This window comes from Dermochelys coriacea, chromosome 5, assembly GCF_009764565.3.
Source record: "Dermochelys coriacea isolate rDerCor1 chromosome 5, rDerCor1.pri.v4, whole genome shotgun sequence".
Taxonomy (NCBI): domain Eukaryota; kingdom Metazoa; phylum Chordata; order Testudines; family Dermochelyidae; genus Dermochelys; species Dermochelys coriacea.
In genome coordinates, this window is record NC_050072.1 from 53,757,277 (window position 1) to 53,780,067 (window position 22,791).

The window sequence follows — 22,791 nt, forward strand, 5'->3', positions numbered from 1 at the left end:
GTTTTCCCCCCACCTGCTTATCTCCTCTCTCAGTAGTTTCCAGTCCTCCCGTTCCCTAGCTTCCAGTTGTGGTCTACTTGACTAGCCAGTCTCAAGTCTTTCCCTCTGCCACCTCTATACCCAAATCCACTCCTTCCCCTCTGCATTTGAGTCAAGATCCTTTCTCCTGCATGTTGCCTAATGGGGGAAGGGTGGGGCTTCAGAACACAGGACAGACAGTGTTAAAGCTTCTCAACAAAATGGATATTTTCTTAAAAAAAGCCACTGGAAAAACATTTTCTGCTACAGTTCTCTGAGAGAACTGAACTGTTTTGGCTGAAACTTTCCCCAGAAAAATCAGCCTGCTAGAGCAAATTTCAACCTCAATTTAGTCTGGCAAAGTTAAAAGGAGCTGGAAACAAGGTCTTACAGTGGGAAAAAATGGTCAACCTTAAGAATAGGTGGCACTATTCACTGCACAGCACAACAAACTGTGCTATGTGGATACCCTACTGGTTCTTAATATGTACATTGTTAGCAACTGGCTAGCCATTAATTCTATTTCTCTCGTTTTGTTGCAGAAACAGGACTGCTCAGCCAACAGGCAGCTAGCATAGGAGCAATGTCCCAACAACGACAACTGATTTCAGTGGTGCTTCCTATAAAACACCGGGGGAACCAATGTCAAGAATTCACAGATGCATCTACAGTGTGGATACAGATGGATGTAGGTATAGTTAATATGCAGAAGTATTTTGTACAGCAAGAATGTTACTTTATGCCTACAAATCTAATTAATTATCAAACATTTTAAAATGAAACAATACTATGCATAGTCCAATAAAGTTTTTATTTCTGAATTTGTTGGCCTGTAACAACTGTTTTGAAAAGGAAAAATAAAAAGATTTTTCCAGAGAGCTCTTTAAAAGTATTAGTTTGCTATGTTTCTGGATACTTGAGCATGAAAAAACAAACATGGTTCACCGATGGTTAAAACTGTGGCTTGGAACTGTACGGAATATTAGGAACTAGTATGTTTAAATGGGTAGTTCCATAGATGAGGTGGGGCTGTACTTGAATATTAAAAAAAACTGGAATTCCATAAATACAACAAACTAAACATGAATCTCTTAATGTAAGGAGACATGCAGTAGTTGCTTTATCAAATTTTGTTTGGGATGCATAATTTACACGTGACAAAGGCAACAATACGGTTTTTCTTTGTTTCTAAAAATCTTCTGGAAAAGGAAACCTGTAACCACGTAACTTTGAAAGTGCTTTTTGGAGCCCAAATTTAAACATAGGACCAAATTTTGGGGACCAGAGACAAAACACGTAGAGCACAGGTCAGGGCATGTGTGTGCATGCATGTGAAATGGTCACAAAGTTCACCTCTGTAATCTTCTGATTTTAGCTTGCTGCATACCGAACCAACTGCTTGGCATAACTTAGAGCAAACGGCAGCCAAAAATGACACCCATTCTCAACTGCTCAGTCTTACTTATTTGTATTTTGGAGCTAGAAAAATGAATCTTAGTATTCAGAACTGCATGATAGCATCAGCTTGGCTATACCTATGGCCTGCTTGTATAACAGTTAACAGGTGTCAAATAGTCACTTCTTCTCTGAGACGTAAAACAATTTGCATTCAATGTAACTTAGGCAGCTGTAGCAACTGAAAGGTATTTTTCTAACAAGAATCAGTGACTTCTGTGCATCTTCCAGTTTGTTTTATTGCCACCTTGCTCATTCTGATTACACAGCTTAGCTTTTCAAAATGCCAATAGTGACAGTGACAACTCTCAGATGCAGGCAAAAATGTCATGAAGTATAAATATGCCTTTCAGGCATGCTATCAAAATAAGTTTCTAGATAGTTTTTTAAAGACTAAAGCTTTCATAAATTTGGAATAAACCCAAAATGCAAGTATTAATATGCAGCAGTTAATTTAATTACAGTAGCTTTTCTTATCCCTTAGAACGGGGTGGGCAAACTTTGTGGCCTGAGGGCCACATTGGGGTTACGAAAGTGTTTGGAGGTCTGGTTAGAGAAGGTTGTGCCTCCCCAAACAGCCTGGCCCTTGCCCCCTATCTTCCCCCCCCCCACTTTCCACCCCTCTCAGAACCTCCAACCCATCCAACCTCCCCTCTTCCCTGACTGCCCTCACCCCCTGACAGGCTCTCCGGGATTCTCACGCCTATCCAACCCCACTGTTCCCCATCCCGACAGCAGCCGCAACGCCCTGCTGGAGCCAGCCGCACTACCTGCATGGCTACGGCAGAGGGGGGCTAGCCTCCTCAGTCAGGAGCTCAAGGCCTGGACAGGACGGTCCACGGACTGTGTAGTTTGCCCACCTCTGCTTTAGAACACTGGCACTTACAAGGCTGCTGAAACAGTTAAATGAATGGCTAGATTACATAAAATCTTCAGTTTAGAAAGGTTGATGTACTGAACAGCTCATTAATACTCAACTGTACAGTCATTAGAATTCCTTTGTGGTACAGTATTGAAAATATTTGGAGAACTTTACCTTCTAAAAATGTATATGTACAGTTTACACACCTACTGGTTTGAGCTTTGTGTATTCTAATCAGGTAGTTAAATGCAAAGCTACATGATTTGCAATGATTATAGCCTTTAACTGTAGAGAAGTTTCTTTTTAAATTTGATAAGACTGCATTGATTATTACTGCATATTTGTATAGGAAATTTTTTAAAGTATTAAAAATGCAGCTGTCATTTAAACCAGAGGTATTATGATTAGTGTACATACACGTGTGGGCCATGAAATACACAGGAATTCATTAAATGAATTCATAGTGAACTGAATGCATTTCTGTAATCATACTTTATGATCATGTGGATTTTTTATTCCTATCAGGTCTCCCTGTTGTAAGAATGTCTTTTTAAACACACAGAAAAAGACCTCTCAAACTGATGTATATTTATTAACTTTGTTTTCAACTGCATGGCTTAAAAATAACCACTCTGAAATCCAATATATGATGCATGTCAATGACTTTTGCAGAATTTAACACATCAGTATCAATACTACTAAATAAATGTTACGTAATCAAAATACAGGTCTTCAATTCCAGAATTACATTGTTAAACTGTACACCGTGGTCCACAAAAAAAAAAAAAAAAAGGAAACGCTTGCCAAAAGTATGGCCCATCCAATACACGCAACAAAGAGATAGAGGGGTTAGAATATGTTTATCTATTTTGCTGCCCAAAGTCCGTTAAGCCACTAGCTTGATATTCTTGACATTCTTCAGTTGCTACTGTGCAAACAGAATGCTGAAAGCCATCACTATACAGCACACAGCTACATATGGACTCTTCCGTTCACCTGGTGGAAAGAATTAAAGTGAATTACTGACCAGATGTCACCACAGGAGCAGGCAGACATTATATCTAACTGGTTCTGGCTTAATATAATATATTGATATATAATGTATGATACAATGAGTACAATCTTGTTTAAACTAGTAAAATAGAAAATTATATTCAATAGTTACTCTTGAAAGAATTGTAAGGATGTGAATGTAGCTACTTTAGGATGTTGAAGGAAGGTGGAAGAGAGCGTGGAGAAGGGGAAAATTATAAGTAAAAGATAGAGGCAGATTTGCTGCTGCATCCAAAGTCCACTTGGCAAAACAGAGAGAAGGTCAGCAAGAAGCCAGTTATGGTTCCCCAAATCTCTGCCTAGCTCTGTCCCAGCACATATTAGCTTAAAGCAATTCCCTATAGCCGTTGAGAACAGATGTAGCTCATCAGTGCTTGGCCATGCTTCCTCCCATTACACCCTCTACACCAGCGTTTCTCAACTTGTGGGTCAGGACCCAAAAATTGGGTTGCCAGAATGTTTCAAAGGAGCATGTGGCAGCTCCTGGTCCCACAGGGCTGGCTGGGTTCACCTCCCTGGTTCAGGCACTGCAACCTCTGGTGTCCCAGCACCGTTCAGGTTTGGCCCAGTCGTCATGATGCCAGGAATCTGGGTAGGTCACATTTGAGTGAGTGGCACTGCAACCCCATGAGCCAGGTCACAACTCCACTCTCACACATTTGGTCCAGTCAGGGGGGCAGGGCCAAAACTGAGCAGCGCTGCAAGCCTGAAGGTTGCAATGCCCACAGCAGAGAGCCAAGCCCAGCCAGCCCCACTGCACAAGAGCTCAGGAGCCGCCACTGTGGTGTGAATGCCAGGCAGGACTCAAACCAACTGTCTCGCCCCATGGGGCAGGATCTGACTGAAACCACCCCTAGGGCATGCTCTGACCAGAGCAGGGCAGTGACACCAGGCAGCGTAGTACAGTGGGATTCAGGGAGTGAGCATCACCTACACCCCCTGACTCACCTCAGCGGACCACCCAGTCTGTCTGGGTTGGGGGGCTGCAACCAAAAAAATCTGGAGGAGCACATGACCCCATGTGCCCCCCTCGCCCATGCATTGCCTCTGGTAGGGGACACAAATATGCTTACTTGCCCCAGGTGCCAAAATTCCTAGTTACTGCTCTGCACCAGGGCCTCCACCCACAGACTCTTTACTGGGTTGTTGTAAACCCAGAAAACCACACAGCACACAACAAATACACTAACCCAGGAACCTATCCTTGCAACAAAGCCGGTTGCCAACTGTGTTCACATATCTATTCCGGGGACACCATCATTGGGCCTAATCACATCAGCAGCACTATCAGAGGCTTGTTCACCTGCACATCTACCAATGTGATATATGCCATCATGTGCCAGCAATGCCCCTCTGCCATGTACATTGGTCAAACTGGACAGTGTCTACGTAAAAGAATAAATGGACACAAATCAGACGTCAAGAATTATAACATTCAAAAACCAATTGGAGAACACTTCAATCTCTCTGGTCACTCGATTACAGACCTGAGGGTGGCTATCCTTCAACAAAAAAACTTCAAAAACAGACTCCAACGAGAGACTGCTGAACTGGAATTAATTTGCAAACTGGATACTATTAACTTAGGCTTGAATAGAGACTGGGAATGGATGAGTCATTACACAAAGTAAAACTATTTCCCCATGTTATTTCTCCCCCCCACCCCCCACTGTTCCTCAGCTGTTCTTGTTAACTGCTGGAAATGGCACACCTTGATCATCATTACAAAAGGTTCCGCTCCTCCCCCTGCTGGTAATAGCTCACCTTACCTGATCCTCTTGTTACAGTGTGTATGGTAACACCCATTGTTTCATGTTCTCTGTGTATATAAAATCTCCCCACTGTATTTTCCACTACATGCATCCGATGAAGTGAGCTGTAGCTCATGAAAACTTATGCTCAAATAAATTTGTTAGTCTCTAAGGTGCCACAAGTACTCCTTTTCTTTTTGTGGATACAGACTAACACGGCTGCTACTCTGAAACCTATCATTTTGGTAAAACTATTTGTGCATGTCTTCTAACATTTTATTTTATAAGAATAGTATATAAACATCTCCAAAGCCATTTTCCTACACCGAGTATGTCATGACTTCATATAAGAGGGGAAGGGGTGAACAGCAGAAATGCCAAGATGCAACTTACCATGTCAGGAAACATAATCCAAGGGAAGGAAATCAAACCAAACCATACCACACAGTGAGTGCGCTGAAATGTTTTATTAACCTATTTTTCTCAGACAAAAGAAATATAAAAACTTGCAGGAGACCAAAAAACCAATGTCTGAGCCCACACTGGTATATACAGATAGTTGCACATCTGTGTCGTAACCATTCTTTATCTTTCATGTGCTCTGGGGAGTGGTCCCACATCTTTAGTATGAAGGCATGAAACTTCTGATGGGCAATTGTGTTGATGAAGTGATCCCTACGCACAACATCATGAGTCCCTTGCAGTTGGAGGCATAGTGTACGATAGGCTCTGCAGCTTTGGCACAAGAAATTAATTCCTGCATAGAATCAGAGAACTTTTCTTGGCACTGAAGATGAAGTTGTGTGCATGGAGGATATTCAGTGTCTGAGACATGGCCCTGTATGCTGCTGACTGCAATGGAGCTCTGATCAGGATGTCATCCAGGAAAGAATACAGGTGAGTTGTGTTAAACCTGAGTCTGACTGTTATCACCACCAAACTCTTTGTAAAAAAAAAAAAAAAAACCAAACAAACCTGGGGGCTGTGTGAGGCAAAACAGGAATGTCCAGTATTGATAATATTTCCTGCCGCAGGCAAGCCTCAGAAGTCTGTGATTGCAGTCTGATGGGGATATAGAGATATATGTCTACTAGATATACTGAAATGAAGTCGTCCTTCTGAGACAGGGATGTCTCAGTAGAGGTCAAGATATCCATCCAAAATTTAATTTTCTTCATCTACTTATTGAGCATTTTGAGATTGAGAATACTTCCTGATATCCCTCATGTACTTCTGTACAATGAAGGCAATGGAGTAGAACCTGGAGAAACTTTCTTATGGGAGAGAGAGTCAGTGTTCCCTCAAATCTGGAAGATGAGATATTTTGTTCTGGATCAGACTGTGTTTTAGGGGTTGTTGGAAATGGGTGACTGGATGAAGAATGGATGAGGTGGTGACTCAGCTTGAAGGAATATCCCTGGCTCACTATTTCCCTGACCCACTTGTCTGTGGTCAATGAAAACTATTTATCTAGGAAATGGGAAATCCTGCCTCACTTCAGCATTAGGCAGAAGCCTATGTGACCGTTGTCATAAAGTGGATTAGGATGGCAGGTCCCTCTGGACTTTCCCTTTGGATCTCGATTCTACTGTTTTTCCTTGGGGAATCTGTTGTCCCTTTTCTGGTACCTCTGGAGGAAGAGGAGCGAAAAGAGTGGTTCTCTCTGAAGCACTGTCTATATTCTATTTTGAGAGTCCTTAGTGGGGAAGGGGGACACCATTTGGATTTTGCTGCATTGTCAGCAAACACCTTATTCAGCTTTTTGCCAAAAGGAAGGAAGGAAGCCTGTAAACCTGGCCAACCACCAGCAACAGCACAGTACTTAGAACACGTATCTACCTTCCAGGGACACAGCCATAGGTGATGCCTGGCTACTGAGGTGAAAGTTGAGACTTGGGTTAAAAACCTCACTGCACCCATTGAGGCATCAGCTACAAATGCTGTTGCTAGGGAGACTTTCTTTAAAGTGGAGCAAAAGTCAGGATGCTCTCTCATTAAGGGCATTGAAATCTTCCAGTCAGGAAATAGATGCTCCTGCAAAAGCAGCTAACTGCCAGGGCGGCTCGGAGGGTGGAGGAGGTGGCTTCAGAGCCCTTTTTTGAGAGTGGACTCCATCTTTCTATCCATGGGTTCCTTAGGATAGGATTCCTCTTCTGAGGGGATAACCATATCCCTAGTGACGGATGCTACAATAGCGTCAACCTTCGGTGTCTCAGCAATAGAGCCCTTTGGTTTTTGATTATTAAAGAGTCTGAGGTCATTTTTGTTTTCCTTAAACTTGCTCTTATTAGGCTTATTCCACTCATTCTTAATCCCTTCGTCGAAGGAAGACTGAAGAGGTATTGCAGCCTCAAGGGAGGAATTTACTGAGGCTTATCCTCAGTGTCTGTTCAGGAATCAGATCCAGAAAGCTCACCTTCGTCAGAGGAGAAGGAGAATTTTAACCTTTTACATTTTTTTTTAAAAGCTTTTTAGCGCACATTGGGAGCGCAGACGCTCTGCTGTTACTTTGGCGAGGCCTTTTACAGCTTGGCTTCCATAGAGCCCTGGTGACCTCTCGAGAGGTCTGTCTCAAAATTCTGCCCCACTAGGTCCCATTCCCACAGCAAGGGGGGAATTTGTTGTCAGAGCCCTCCTCATCTGCTTGGGAGGGAGGGAGACTGATTAGAATCTCTGCTTCTTTGTTCAGGGCACTCAAGATCCACTTTAAAACTTAAAGGGAGGGAAGGAACTGGCAGCCCCACAAACCTAACTTCTTTGTACTGCAGGGGACTCTTAGGAGTTACCTCCTGAATTGAGTGGTACAGATCCTCCTTGCTTTTGGAGCCTCTCCCTGCTCTGTGCTGGGGTTCCTAGTCCATTTTTGTTTCATTGGCGTTGTCTCCTACCCACCAGAGCAGCCACTCCACCTGCCTGCTGACTCGGAGCCCCACGACCTAATGGAGGTAAGGATGAAGGCTGGGTACAGGCTGGACACAACTCGCCATCTGCTGAGCATGGGAAAGCTGCCTCATATATAGAGCAATGCTTGGATTTGACCTGGTGATTTCTTAGCTGTTCTGCCATACCTATCAGGCAAAAAAGAGCCTGCAGGTAGATGTTGCAGTGGAAGCTCAGGAACGGTTATAGCTCAACAGGTTAACCAACCTAGGCAAGAGGAACATCAAGGTGGGAGAACACTGCTCCCCATTGCCCAAAAACCAGGGCAGAGAAATTAAAATAGGAGCAAGGGTGGGAGCAAAAAGAAACCACCACTGTCTGCTGCTGTGGAGGCAGAGAAACTGCAGCAAGTAGGAGCAAACTGAGTGTGGCCCGATTGAATGACACCAAGACACTGTTTCACCTCCATGAGCTGCAGAGAGAGAAGAGCAATCCACAGGTTCAGAATTGTGAGAGACACTGGGCTGCAGAAAAATAATTCAACCAAATATTTGAATGATTCAAGTTTTGATTGCAAGTGTTCCACTGTGTTGAATTAGAAAAGAAAATTGTTTGCTGTCTCCAACACTGAGTTTCCTGCTGTCAGTACCATAACTGACCTCTCATTTAGGCAAGATAGACAACACCAGCACTTAGTTTATAGTGAGAAATAAGTCTTAGCATTTAAATAACTAGACAAAGAAAAATGGGAACAATTAGTTTTCATTTAAGCTTGAGTGGCAACTAGCAAGAACTACACAAATAAGTATAGGTTTCAGAGTAGCGGCCGTGTTAGTCTGTATTCACAAAAAGAAAAGGAGTACTTGTGGCACCTTAGAGACTAACAAATTTAAAAATTTTCCACTTAACAAACAGAAATTTGTTAGTCTCTAAGGTGCCACAAGTACTCCTTTTCTTTTTACAAATAAGTATATGTTGGCTATATGCATATTTATAATCTAAACTTTAGCATTTCATTTTTCTTTTAAATACTTTATTCACAGAAGAAAAGTATACCGGATTGTTCTTTACTTAGCACACCCAGACAGAACTGCCACTGAGCTGTACCATTTCCCCAAAAGACATTTGAAATATAAAGTTAACCACAACTGGCATCATGGAAGGTTAAATTAATTATGACTTAAATTAAAGTGGAAATTTCCCTCTAAGTCATAAAAACAGCTGACCAAGCTCTTTATACTTGCCATTTGGCACAAATGGCTTTTCAAGAATAGTTGAAAAGAGTAGAGAGGCTAACCAAGAAGGGGAATGAAAAAGGTTATTTATGATAAAATAGAATACATGAAAAATTCCAGGTCCCTTTATTATTATTATTATTATGAGAAATTACTGCCCAAAGCCAGACATTTACAGTTAGAATTTCTGATGGGCAATAACTCTTAATATAGGTAATTTTTGCACACATTTATTATAAATCAAAAGAAATAATATGTAATATAAGGAATTAATAAGTCCTAGTCCAAAGGATTTTGTAAATTTAACAATTAATAAGCACTCAGTAACAAGTCCACTTAGCAGTAGAGAAACCTGCAATCACAAAACCAGTCCTGCAAAATCCCACAGGATCTCATACCATCCTGCATTTTTAAGCTGATATATGAGTATATATTTTTCATGTCTACATACAGATATAATCACTGTAATAATATTGTATATTATGGAAAGAGTTTGAGCTAGCTATCAGAGTCAAGGAGAAAAAACACACTTACCAATCCTGGCACACTTCCAGAATATGCCCAATAATCTGTATAGATATATAAAAAGTTGTTAAAGTTCTACATTTAATATGATAATTTAAAATAATTTAAATGACATTTGATGCATGATTTACTATTTAAGTTTTTTCTCCATACGGAAACAGTGCATTAGAGCACTAACTTTTCACCTCTGAAGACTTCAAATGTTTAATTTGATCAACTCATCCTTTGCTTGCCCTCCCAAAACACCAACACAAGTGGCAGTCTCTGCCAACAAAGTGCCAGGGTAGAAATGGTGCTCTGCCAACCTGTTAGGGGAAACTTGCACAGTATTTGCTCACATAACCATCTCCTAATGGTTTTTTGATATCTAATTATTTTCACTATTTATGTTCTTTACTCTGCATTCCTCTCAGGTTAGGCAATAAAAATGGAGAAAGTATCTTTCATAGGTTCATATGTAACAATGCTACACCTTTTGTGTTGCAAACACAAGAGAGGAAAGTTTACATTTAAACAAATCAGTTTTCGTTGGAAATTAATTGATCATGGAAGCATTATTATTGGTGTTGTTTTCCACAAAGTTTTCTGAAAATCTAGATATAGGGCCAAATTTTACCTTGACAGGGTTCCTTTAAGTTAAGCCTTTTACAGGCTTTTCCTTTACTTCTTTATTGAACTGTGATTTAACAATATGTCCAAAGGCATGTTCAGAAGAGTGGCAGAGTATAGGTGACACACAATTTAAAAGCTTTGGCTCCGCAAGTAAGATATCACTTAAAACTGATGACTTGAGGGGAAGAATGTACTGTACTTAATTGAAATGACAGAGTTGTTTGTTATTAAAAAGTTTGCAGATGAAAACAAATTGCTTCATTTTTAGAGGCTTAAAACTCCTGAAGTGGGTGATAAATGGAATTTTTTCCATCCCATCATCCCAAATGATATCAGAAAGACCATTGTACAGGAAGGACATGGCACATGGGACTACTCAAAATACTTCAGAGGAGGAAAAGGTTTTTAAAAGTTTGTTTTGCTGCGGTAGCTAGATACAGTTCAATACTATTTTGTCAAAGAGAAAAGCCAGCAGCAAATACAAGGGGCTTCTTAAAGGCTATGGGGGTATATTATATCACTTTGCTGTATCATCTCCCATCCATCAAAGATGAGATTGTATTTAAAGTAACAGTGACTCAACATATGCAAATTTTCTTTCTTAGTACAGAAATGTAGCGAATAAATATTACTGCTGATCATTTCTAAAGAGTAGTGAACAGGAAATAGTAATACTTTGCTGGTCCTAATTTGGAGCAGGCATAATGAAGTACATACTTTTCTGTGGTAAGATGAAATATCACTAGAATTCATTTTATCCAGTATGTCTAGACATTCCAAACTAAGCATGGAATATTCTAGCATTAAGGGACAGGGGTTTTACAGTACATTAGTTCTTTGTAAATATCTAACTTTCAGGAAACTAAGTGTTGGCCCAGAAGCAATGACATTTCATTTTCTAGTACAAAGTATTCAATATTTTATATAACAAAAATAAAATGGCACTTCCAACATCTATGTAAATATAACCCTACAGATCAAACGCTTAAGTCATCCACTGTGACAGCACCCTTTGAAAACATTCTTGGTGTATAAAGACAGTTCTATTGTACTTGAGAGAGATTTGCTTCAAGAGTAAACATAGTAGCTTCAGATTAAAGGAAGTATTACATGCCAAAAACAGCACTAGAATTTTAATCAGTAAAATAAATATTCTAACTTTTTACTGTGTTCACCTCATTGACATTGTCTTATCCTCCATAAGCAGAAACTCAGATAAAAAATAAAATCTTTCAGTAAATCTTCATGTCTTCCCTTCTTTATTAATGTCAAGAAAAATCCCTCATCTCAATGGTAATGGTACGATTTTCTTGTGTAAGGACAGATAAATGGAAAAGGCTAGTGCATCTTCTTATATAGACATTCAAGTACAAGTTAAAAGAAAACCCCAGTTTGATAAGAAAAGGACGACTTGTGGCACCTTAGAGACTAACAAATTTATTTGAGCATAAGCTTTCGAGAGCTACAGCTAACTTCATTGGATGCATTGCAGAGTAAATCATTAGTAAAGAATTAGTTAAAAAATGGTCCGTTCTGAAAAGTAAATGTAGAAACAGCAGGATAATATGTAGTTATTGTTCTCAAATCAGATCAAATTGGCTGTATTTTCAAGCAAAAAGATGGTATTTTTAAATGACAGCCCTGCAAACTCAATATAGGATATAAATATCAAGCTCTACTCTTCCTGGCTCAAACATAATTGATGAATGGGGTTGCACGTGTGTAAACGAGGGCAGAATTTAACCCAGCAATTGGTACCTCATTTACCATTCTGTTGAGAAGCAACCAAAACAGAATCCAGCTCATTTTCCCACAATGGTTGGCCCTGCAATATTAACAGAAATAAGTAATAAATACTAATATAAATACTGATATGACTTTGTGTACACAGATGGAGAAAATTTGTTGAATAGGTTAGCGCCCTTTTCAAACTGTCATTTTCCAGAATAGAACCAGACTTTAAGACTCAAAGTGAACAATACCACTGAATGCATCTGATGAAGTGAGCTGTAGCTCACGAATTATGCTCAAATAAATTTGCTAGTCTCTAAGGTGCCACAAGTACTCTTTTTCTTTTTGCAAATACAGGCTAACACGGCTGCTACTCTGAATACCATGTTGGCAGTCAAAGGAGGACAACAATAGCAAAATCCAATTGCATGTTTGGAGAGTAGGAAATTTCCAAAGTTATTCTAAGCAATGTTCCATCTAATTTTTTCCATCCTTGTGCGGAGTGAATTTTGTTATGTGCACCAATATCAAGGTAATGTGCAGATATACGCCACCAGTAGAAACAAAAAACCTAGACATAATATATATATTTTGAAAAGTTACCATAGGAATAATTACTCCAGCCAGGACAGGTTAGGCATTTTAGAACTCACTACTCAAAGAATTAAATTTAAGCATAAGAGAGAAATAAAATGATGAAATGCATAGGCCAGCCAAAAAACAAAAATAACAGCACTTTGCAAGAATAAAACTTCAGAGAATATACGTGCATTGCAGGAAGTACCAAGAAGTAACAACAACACAAGTTTGTGTTGGAAGGGGTGGTGTGTGTGTGTGTGTGTGTGTGAGAGAGAGAGACGCACACAGTGTGTGCGTGTGAGACAGTATGTGTGCACGTGCATGCAAGACAGAGACTGTGTGTGCGTGTGAGAGTGTGCGCGAGGGGGGGAGAGGCAGACTGTGCGTGTGTGTGGGGGCTGCTGGGAAAGTGCATGAAAGACCATGCACTGTCTCTTTAAGCACAGCCGCATTCACCAGTCTGAAGGCTCATTCAGAGTGCAGCGGCTGCCAGCGGCTCTAACTCCCAAGCCCTGTCCCCCCACCCCTGCTCTGCAGAGATGGGGTACATGGGTGGGGGAGGGGGACACCCTGACATCAGCGCCTCTCCCCCTCTGCACAGCAACAGGGAGGTTCCTGGGAGCAGCTGGCCAAGGGCTCCAAGGCAGAAAGCAGGAGCAGCGCGGCAGAACAGCAACAGGGGAAGGGCATCTGAACATAAGTCGCTGGATGTGCGCGGCTCTACTAATCAAGTGCGTTACTCTTGTACAGCCATGCAGGTGTGCAGCTTAGAGGCAACACTGGTTCTGAGGCAAGTTCCTTATCTTTGAAAAATATTAAAATAGCATGATGAGAAACTATTCACTTTTATGGAGATAACGAGGCTTTGTTTGATATTTCTAAAAATATTTTGAAAATTCGTTTTAACCTGAATTTCTAGTTAAAGGTTTAACTATCTCTGGTACTATTTTCCTTCATACTTGTACCCTCAAAGACTAAATTTAATAGAACTATAATAAAAGGTTCTCCCCCTTTTTTCCATCCCCACCTTAAAAACCACACAGACATAATACATGCACATCTGTGAGAATAAATGGAAGTAGAAAAATTGATAGATGACCAAATAAGTTTTTTCTATAGCGAATTTCTGAGAGTTGAAGTTAATAAGCACCTGTTCAGGCAGAAAGCTAAAAATCTACAGAATAGTTCTACAGGCAAGATTTGCTGGGGTTTGTTTTATATAATAAAAATCTTGACTATAAAATTCCATGGTTACTTGCAAATGCCATTTCATCCTCTTCATTTTATGAGATACCCATTTATGTCAGCAGCATTTTTAATTTTAAGATGAGAAAAATCTTCTGTAAGGATGAGCAAACTACAACACTATTGACTTACATTTGAAGTATGTAAAGATTATTTAAATGCCTAGTACCAAAATTTCAATCTATCTTAAACATCTTGTGTGAAAACACAAATGATATACGCAGTTCATTACAAAGTGAGCAGACAATCTATAATACTTTTTTAGAAGCAACTAGACTTATGAACATACCCAGTTTTATTTTTGTCCAGTAAGCTGGGAGCCAAGGATCTGATATAAGCACAGGTACATATGAGCAGCAAGATTACTGTCAGTAGGCTCTGAAAGTTGAAGATTGCAGACTAAAAAAGAAAGTTAAAAAAACCCCAATTACACTTTTGCATTACAAGCCATTTCAAGGTCTCCCACTACCCCTTCTAAACACACACACAAAACAGAGAGCAAGTAGACAATACTCATTTAAAAAACGGGTGCTCTTCTAAACAATTCTGGTTCACTGGGATTGTATCAGCCATATGCAATGTACAATGCCTAAGTGATATCAAGATTTTTAGTTCCCAACTCAGCATTTATTCACACTCATTTGGTATGGGGTGGGGGACGCGTGTACTTTACTTTTTTTCTCCAACACCTGTTTCCAAGCTGATTCAGAGAAACCCCTAAATTGCATCCTCAGATTTAAAGAATACAGACACCAAAAAGTACAGATACTCTCAGCCAAAAAGTAAATGAAACTGTGATTTGCATCAGTAGGTGATGAAAGAGGGGGAAAAGACTGACAATTAAAGCAGTGATAGCCCTAGAATAAAAGGCACAAATTATGTGGAGGGGCATCAAAAATGGGATTTGCCACTAAAACAAAACCATTCAGCCATTAAAATTTTCATCTATTATTTTATCAAGATCAGCAGTCTGCATAAAAAAGATCTTCTGCAGAATACATGCAATTAATTTACATTAGTACAATCATTTAAAAAAACCCCATAAAATAAACTAAAAGCATTACTCAGTTGTGGTCTTTTAAAGCCATATCAGTGTTAATCAGTTACCATTTTCAAATTATCTTTTTCTCTGAAACTCAAAAGATGGCGTTCATATAAATAACATGTCTCAAGGCATTCATTGTATAGTAAATATTGCACAAATAAGGCACAGTATTTTAATTAAGATACTGGGATGTAAACATCTAACACTTGGATGGGATTTTAATTAACTGCCTAAAGGCCATAAGAACCCGGACCGATTCTTGAGAATCGGTTCTTGTCTCTGGGAAATATTTATTTAAAACCATTTACTATAGGTTAAAAAAAACAAACAATGAAATATAAAATTACCAAGTTTATTAGTCTGACTTACATTGATAAGCCACAGCAAATTCATCTTGTGCACTTAATTTCTCAGTATGTTGTCTGGACATTGTGTTATCTATTCACAAACCAGAGACTGTGATTACCATTGCTGGCATGAGATATGTAGCACCCTTTATGAAACTGCAGATGCTATGCAGGGAAAGCAAACCTTCAGTTATGACTTTCTATATTTCCATAAGCAAGTACATTATTTATACTGATGCTAATTTGCTGCAAGTGCCAAGCCACTATGGTTCAATTAATAAAACACTAGCAACCTCTGTGGTGCATTTTTCTTTGTAGTGGGCTCACAGGAAGTTACATTTTCTAAAAAGACGTTTGTCAGCCTCTTGCTTGTGATTAATAGTGTCAGATTCAAATTATTTAACTTCTTTTTACAATGTGCAAATGTTTCACCTATCTGAGACTGTAGTTTTATTGCTTCCTACTTAATATTGCTCAGCTAGTACTTGGATTAACTCAATAGCATATGCTGTTTCACTGAAGATAATTGTAGGAAGTATATTAGAAAACTGCTTATTGCTAATTGCCTTTTTTCTTTAAGCTCTAAATTCTTATTTATTCTCAACTCCAGAAAGGACAAAACAAGTAAAGAATTAAGTTTTTCCTTCCTTCTGGGGTTTTAGGTCCCTGAAAGATTGCTGTCTGAATACCTGTTTTTCCTCCTGTTGGACCCAGGAGGCTTCATTATAAAAGACTAGTTAATACTGTATCTGTATGTACTCAACACTTATTGTGTGCCTTCATGTTGCAGTCTCAATCTTCTAGCAGAGAACTGGATAGGATTCATTAAGATCTCATCAGTGCTACTATTAAAAATGCCATAGGGGTCAAGAACTGCCATGGCACTTTCTTTCCACTGCCACAAGTACTCCTGGTGTAATTCTGTGCCAAAAAAAAATGATAAAATTGTGCGCACAATATTTTAACATATGGCATATCTTAATTTTCAAAACAACAATATACTCACCCCAGTTTCAATTATTTTGGTAATTTATTTCAAAATACCTATCAGCAAGTATATCTGTAACAGTACAGACAGCAGAAAAGACTCAGGAAATGTTTTTTGACAAACAGATTCCTTACAAGGCATATTAATACACAACTGAGTAATAATTCATTTAAACAACAATACAGAAAAATATTTCTTGCACTCCTCAGAAGCAGTGCAAAGGATTGAGGGAGTAAGGGGTAAAGGAGGAGTTGAGGGAGAGGGAAGTAATTGCTGAGTGGGAGCCTGGGAGTGAACCTGGCGGGTTGTTGGGTACTGATTGGAGGAGTATGGAAGAGAGGTTTTTTTTTGGCAGTGGAAGGATGGATAGGGAGTTGGAGTCTCCCCATGCAGACCCTGGCTGACCCAGCCTCTCTCATTCAGTTAGGCACATCTGTCCCTGTTCCCATCCCCATGTGTCCTTGCACCCTCTCCTCCATCCCCATGTTTCCATGCACCCCCACACCCATTCAGCCCCTGGTTCAGTCCTGTCCTCCACTAGCTCCTGTCCCCCCCAGTCTGTCCCCCCACCACTAGCCCTTCTGAACCCCAGTCTATGTGACCCCCAGCAACCACATGTAGCCTGTTCTGTCTATCCCCCCCCCCCATATCCTGTGCTTCCTCACCTGACCCTGCAGGCAGGGCGCTGTGAGGAAGGCAGCCTCTTCCCCTCCCTCTCCCTGGCTGGCTGCTCCAACCTTGAGTTGGCTGCCCTCTCTTCTGGCACCACATCAGACCCTGGTGGGCGAAAGTTGTAATTGCAATGCCTTCCCAGCAAAATGTATTATTCTGCAGGGGGAGAAAAATCTGTGGGGGACATGAATTCTGTGCATGAGCAGAATTCCCCCAGAAGTATACAAAGACATACATGTTCTACCGCTGCTCAATTCTCATCTTTACCTGGCTAAGGGAGAAAGATCAGGAATCAAACCTAGCTAATCCTCACTCTGGAAGAGCAGAAGGACCTGGATTCAATAGAAAGCAAAAATCTGAAAGCCAAGGCACAGCGCTGTGAGAGGTTACCTGTGATTCTCCACAGAATAGCTTTTTAGGTCAAGCTAGGTGCATCCTCAGGTACGTACTAATCATTCACATTTGGGGGAGAGATTCCAGCAGGGTGGCTCAGTTGATGCTCTACAGTGTGGAAGGAGGAATTCCTTCCTTCAGCCCCTGTGAAATCCCTATGCATCAAGCCCGGGTATTCAGATTTGGTTCATTGTCCACAGTTTATCCTAGTTTACATTTATATTGCTCATAGCATTTTAATTGCCAATAATCAATGAAGAGGTGCAATAGCTCATATTGAGGCCTCAGCTGTGGAACTTTTAAATTGTTCCCCATGTTAATAGCTTAAGGCACTAATATATTAAATACTACAAAAATTCCATTTTAAAAAAGGCTTTGAGTTACAAATACATACATGATTTAAAATGACAAATATGTACATTTTAAAAACATTACTGTACAATTTAAAAAAGTCATAACTTCTTAAAAACTGGTAATGAAAATTCATCCCTGGAGTTTCAGGTTTCAGCTCTGAAGGAATTTTTATGGCTAAGTCAAACTAATAGAAAAGGGAATTTTAAATACAAGTGCTGACACCGTAAAATTAAAAGCTACTATAACAAAACACATATTATTTGGGATTCCTTTTCCAAATAGCTTAACTATATATTTTTAATATTACAGTTATTACATATATGTTGGGATTACTAAATCTAATTGGCTGAATTGGGGTCACGTGACCTAAAATACTGCCCTACCTTTAAAACTTTACATGCTAGTAACTGGCTTATATAGGGTCAGATGAGCCTGTGTCCTATTATAAAGAAAACTCAGAAGGGAAGAACTGGTGCTGTAACATTACTCCTAGGCCTTGTCTACAATTCAGGATTGAGGGCACACTCCTAACTGATGGCGAGCCATGGATACAGCTGCATTGGTAGACAAGGAATTTGCTCTGGTAGAGCTTATCCTGATTTTAAACAAGGAAAGCTAAACCAGTGCACATTGTGGCTTTCCTTGTCTGTGCTTGTGTTTTGTACATCTGTGGCTGGTAAGCATTTACAGGAATCGGAGCAAATTCACAATACAGAGAAGGCCCCAGTATCCATACTCTCTTGTACTACACTAAATTATTCCTCTCTCCTTGTGAATGTCTCTAAATATTTGTGGACTATTATCACATCATCTAGGGCAATGAGGCTGTTAATGCTTTAGGTGAAATTTGCAAGAGCAGCAGTCTTTGAAAAATTTTCCCAAAACGATAGTCAGAAAAATGGCCTAGCATTACTTCCCTGAACATATCAAGTAATACAATAATAGTTAAGAAATCCATAGCATATCACAGCATACCACACAAGGAAAACATACAGAAAGAAAATCTTTCAAACTGATCGTCTGCTTTAGGCAAATCTGTTTGCTCTCAGGTGCCACAGTACTGAGAGAGACATTAGAGATACTCAGATGAATATATACAATAGTTAAGATAAAATACATTGTAATTTAAATGTTTCAAATATATTCATATCAGAGTCCTTATGTAAACACCATGGCAGCCAGCCCTGAGGACACTGGGGCACACCAAAGCCCCAAGACAGAACAAGGGATCCTGATGCACCAGCTGCCTCAGCTGAACTAGAAAAAGCTCCCATTGGCCGGGAACGGCGAATCTCGGCCAATGGGAGCTGCAGGTCGCCGTGCAAATGTAAACAAACTGTCCAGTGGCCTGTCAGTAGATTACCCTGATGGGCTGTAGGTTGCCCACCATTGCACTAAAGGAAGGTGTACATCAAGATAGATAAGATGGTGTTATCTGCTGGGAGCCCCATCTACTCTAATGTGCCAATTATTGTTACCTCTGGTGAAGTTGAACCAGTTGCCTCCCAGACCTCCCCAGATACCAAACCTCCTAATTCTCCTGACTTTTACAATGTAGTTGTGCGTTATCAATACAAAATACTGTGGCATATAAAAAACTGAAAAGGTGGAGATACTAAATTCAGATTTTTGCACTAGCAAAATAAACATGGGGGGTACTCTGTAGATAGAATTACTCAATCATATTTAATTTAATGAAAATCTAATTTTTATAAATTTTTTGGAAGTTGACGGAAAAATTCCACACGAATGCTGCAGAATCAAAAGATCTTATTGCAGAATTTAGATTCAAACCAGCTTAACATGATACACTTTAGGCCTCAACACTAACAAACATTCTTTTGCTGTGAATGCTTCTCCATTGTAAGCAGCACCCTAAGGTTTCAGAGTAGCAGCCTGTACAGCTGTCTGTATTCGCAAAAAAGAAAAGAAGTACTTGTGGAACCTTAGAGACTAACATTTATTTGAGCATAAGCTTTCGTGAGCTACAGCTCACTTCATCGGATGCATTCGGTGGAAAATACAGTGGGGAGATTTATATACACACACGGAGAACTTTTACTTTATGTAATGACCCATCCACTCCCAGAAAGTAAAACTATTTCCTCATGTTATTTCTCCCCCCACCCCACCACCTACTGTTTCTCAGACGTTCTTGTTAACTACTGGAAATGGTCCACCTTGATTATCACCACAAAAGGTTTTCTTCCTTCCCCCCCTCCTTCCTGCTGATAATAGCTCATCTTAAGTGATCACTCTCCTTATAGTGTGTATGATAAAACCCATTGTTTCATGTTCCCTGTGTGTGTATATAAATCTCCCCACTGTATTTTCTACCGAATGCATCCGATGAAGTGAACTGTAGCTCACGAGAGCTAATGCTCAAATAAATTTGTTAGTCTCTAAAAGGTGCCACAAGTACTCCTTTTCTTTTTTTGCTAATGGGTACAGTAACAATATTATTTCAAGAAAACGTTCAATGTTCACTCTTCGGAAGTAGAGGTGTAATCTGGCCCTACTGAAGTCAATGGGAATTACGTATTGACTTTTACCCTGAGTTAAGAGTTCAGTCTCACAGTTAGGTCCTCTGTCAATGAGAGGCCACTGCAGTGCCATCAAGCCAATTTTCCCCAAAATTACTATGACTTGTCAAACTACCAACAATTTGTTAAATAGACATAACTACAAAAATGGATTGTTGCACATAAATTTTATAAGACCATTTTTGTAATAAAAAGACAGTTAAAGCTTACGCTTAAATGACAAAGGGTACAAAGGAAACCTTACATGTGTGTGTGTGTGTGTTGGATCACTTTCTAGGATACTATTATTTTATCTTGAGAAAAGCTAAAAAGGGAAGAATGATGGTGATTGTTTGAACAAAACTGATAAATCCCAGTTTCTGTTTGAGTGATTAGATGTTATATTGGATGTTTTTCCTGGCCCATATTAGATATCTAATCAAACAGCAGCAGCTGTTAAAATGTACCCACATGGTCCTAAAAAAAATCCACATTAAAATGTGACTCAGAAGTACAATTTACAGTCTCAATCATATAAAAAGGTGAAATCAACCCACATAAAATTTTAATAAACAGAACCTTTGTGAAGGGGCTAAAAAGGATCCACGTTATTCAGAGCTCTCCATTGGGAAGAGTGACTCTTTGAAAGGGGTGAAAAAAAGCAGTTTTAAAAATAACGGTAAACTTCCAATGTTTTACCTCTAAAACTCTAACAGGAAATTAATATATAGAAACTATTCCCATTATGAGAATAATAAAAAAAACCTTATTAAAATCACTGCTGGAAATAATGAATAAATGTGCGCACCGAATTCTACATTTCTCTAATCTACTCTGAAATGCATGTTGGAGGAACTTCTTTTTCCTTTCCCATACAGCAGTTTTTTCACAAAGATGAATAATAAATTACATTATATATATATTGTGCAAAATGACCCAAATATCAATAATACAAGGGCAATTCAACTAATTTCAAATTGATTTTTTCTCCAGCTGAGCTCCCCCAAAGTTACATCAGTAAGGTCTACTTTCACATAATAATGCATTGTTAGAGGTCATGTTACAGCTACGCAACAATATCTCCAACGGGACTATGAATCCAGCACATATTATAGCGTGATCTTATTTTGCTAATTGATTATAAATATTTATATTCATTGGGTATATGATATGCCTTCTGAGAAGGAAAGGAGACTGATTGGACAGTATGATTTTTTGGGGAACAGAAACTGATAAATTTGAAAACTAGTCTAAAGTTAATAATGTTCTGAATGCCCTTGCTTTTGGTGTATTTTACTCCCAAAGATAATTTTCCGAATTTGTTTAAAAATATAATTAATCTTTAAGTGACCATTTCTTTTTGAACGCCTAATGGAAAGCATGCTACTTCAGAACAGGAAAATAAGAATGGAGAAGGGATTAATATATTTCAAAGTAGGGAAGTATTCAGAGAAAAGTCCTTTTCTAAGAAATTAGGGTCAATGGGTTAACATACAAACTTTGTATTCTGGTTATTTGTGTAAATTTTATGTGGTCATTTAGGGCAGATCTACACTACGGGGCTAACTCGACCTAAGTTACGCAACTCCAGCTACGTGAATAATGTAGCTGGAGTCAACATATCTTAAATCTACCTATTGCAATGTCTACACTGCGTTGGGTCTCTCCTGTCAATTTAGCATATGCTTCTCACTCTGGTGAAGTACTGTAGTCAACGGGAGAGCGATCGGCAGTCGATTTAGCGGATCTTTACTAGACCCCAATGGATCGATTGCTGCAGCATTGATCCACGGTAAGTGGAGACAAGCCATTAGTAAACCATTGTCCACACTAAAGAACTAAACTATGCTAACACCTGTGTTGAAAAGAGGTTCAAGTTTGAAAAAAGTTTTTGAACACTACAGCAGCTAGCACACTTTGCTGCTGCATTGTGAATAAGGATTTTCTTTTAAAGAGCACTATACATTGCTCCTCTAATAAAGCTTGTAACTGTTTCACATGGGCATAAAGGTGGCCAGGACTGCTGAGCACTGGCAGAGATGTAAATGGATGGATGACTGTAATAAATGCCTTAATTTTCAAAGAACCTAACAAAAACTGGAGGAATTTTCTACAAAAACTGGAGGAATAATATTTTCTATAAATACAATAATAAATACATAGCATGGGAAACAAATGATATGCTTACAGGCCAACTAAGAGCAATATCTCTTTCGCACATCCTGTTTTAAAGCATAAACTGCATTATTTTAAATCAATAAGACAATCTATAAAACTTGCCTTTGGTTGTAAAATACTTCAGTTTGTACTAAAAATATAGATAACTCCATGAGATTCTTAAGGTCACAAATCTGAAATATTATGCTTCACTTCAATTCTTTACCATCATGTTTATTCACTCACACATCAATACTGGATATACGGTAGACACAATCTCATAGCTCTTCTTTTAGTGCCAAGAGCTAGCAGATGTACAATATGTATTATACTTGCAAACAGTAAAAATTCAGTAAAGAAAGCCTAA

General features: G+C 39.3%; 1 protein-coding gene across 2 annotated transcripts in view; it reads right to left on the reverse strand.

Moving 5' to 3' along the window:
- Positions 1-2,908: 2,908 nt before the first annotated feature.
- The window catches only part of TMEM167A (transmembrane protein 167A), a 29,299-nt gene continuing 9,416 nt past the window's right edge, over positions 2,909-22,791 (reverse strand). Inside the window, exons 1-4 of one of the 2 annotated variants that reach the window (XM_038401667.2) lie at positions 15,361-15,399; positions 14,236-14,345; positions 9,789-9,823; positions 2,909-3,331 (exon numbers count right to left, since the gene is read on the reverse strand). In XM_038401667.2, coding sequence (XP_038257595.1) covers positions 3,261-3,331; positions 9,789-9,823; positions 14,236-14,345; positions 15,361-15,384 — 240 coding nt within the window. In that variant the 5' untranslated portion in view covers positions 15,385-15,399 and the 3' untranslated portion in view covers positions 2,909-3,260. Of the gene's footprint in view, positions 3,332-9,788; positions 9,824-14,235; positions 14,346-15,360; positions 15,400-22,791 lie in introns of those variants that run through there. The other variant, XM_038401669.2, reaches the window with a different exon arrangement.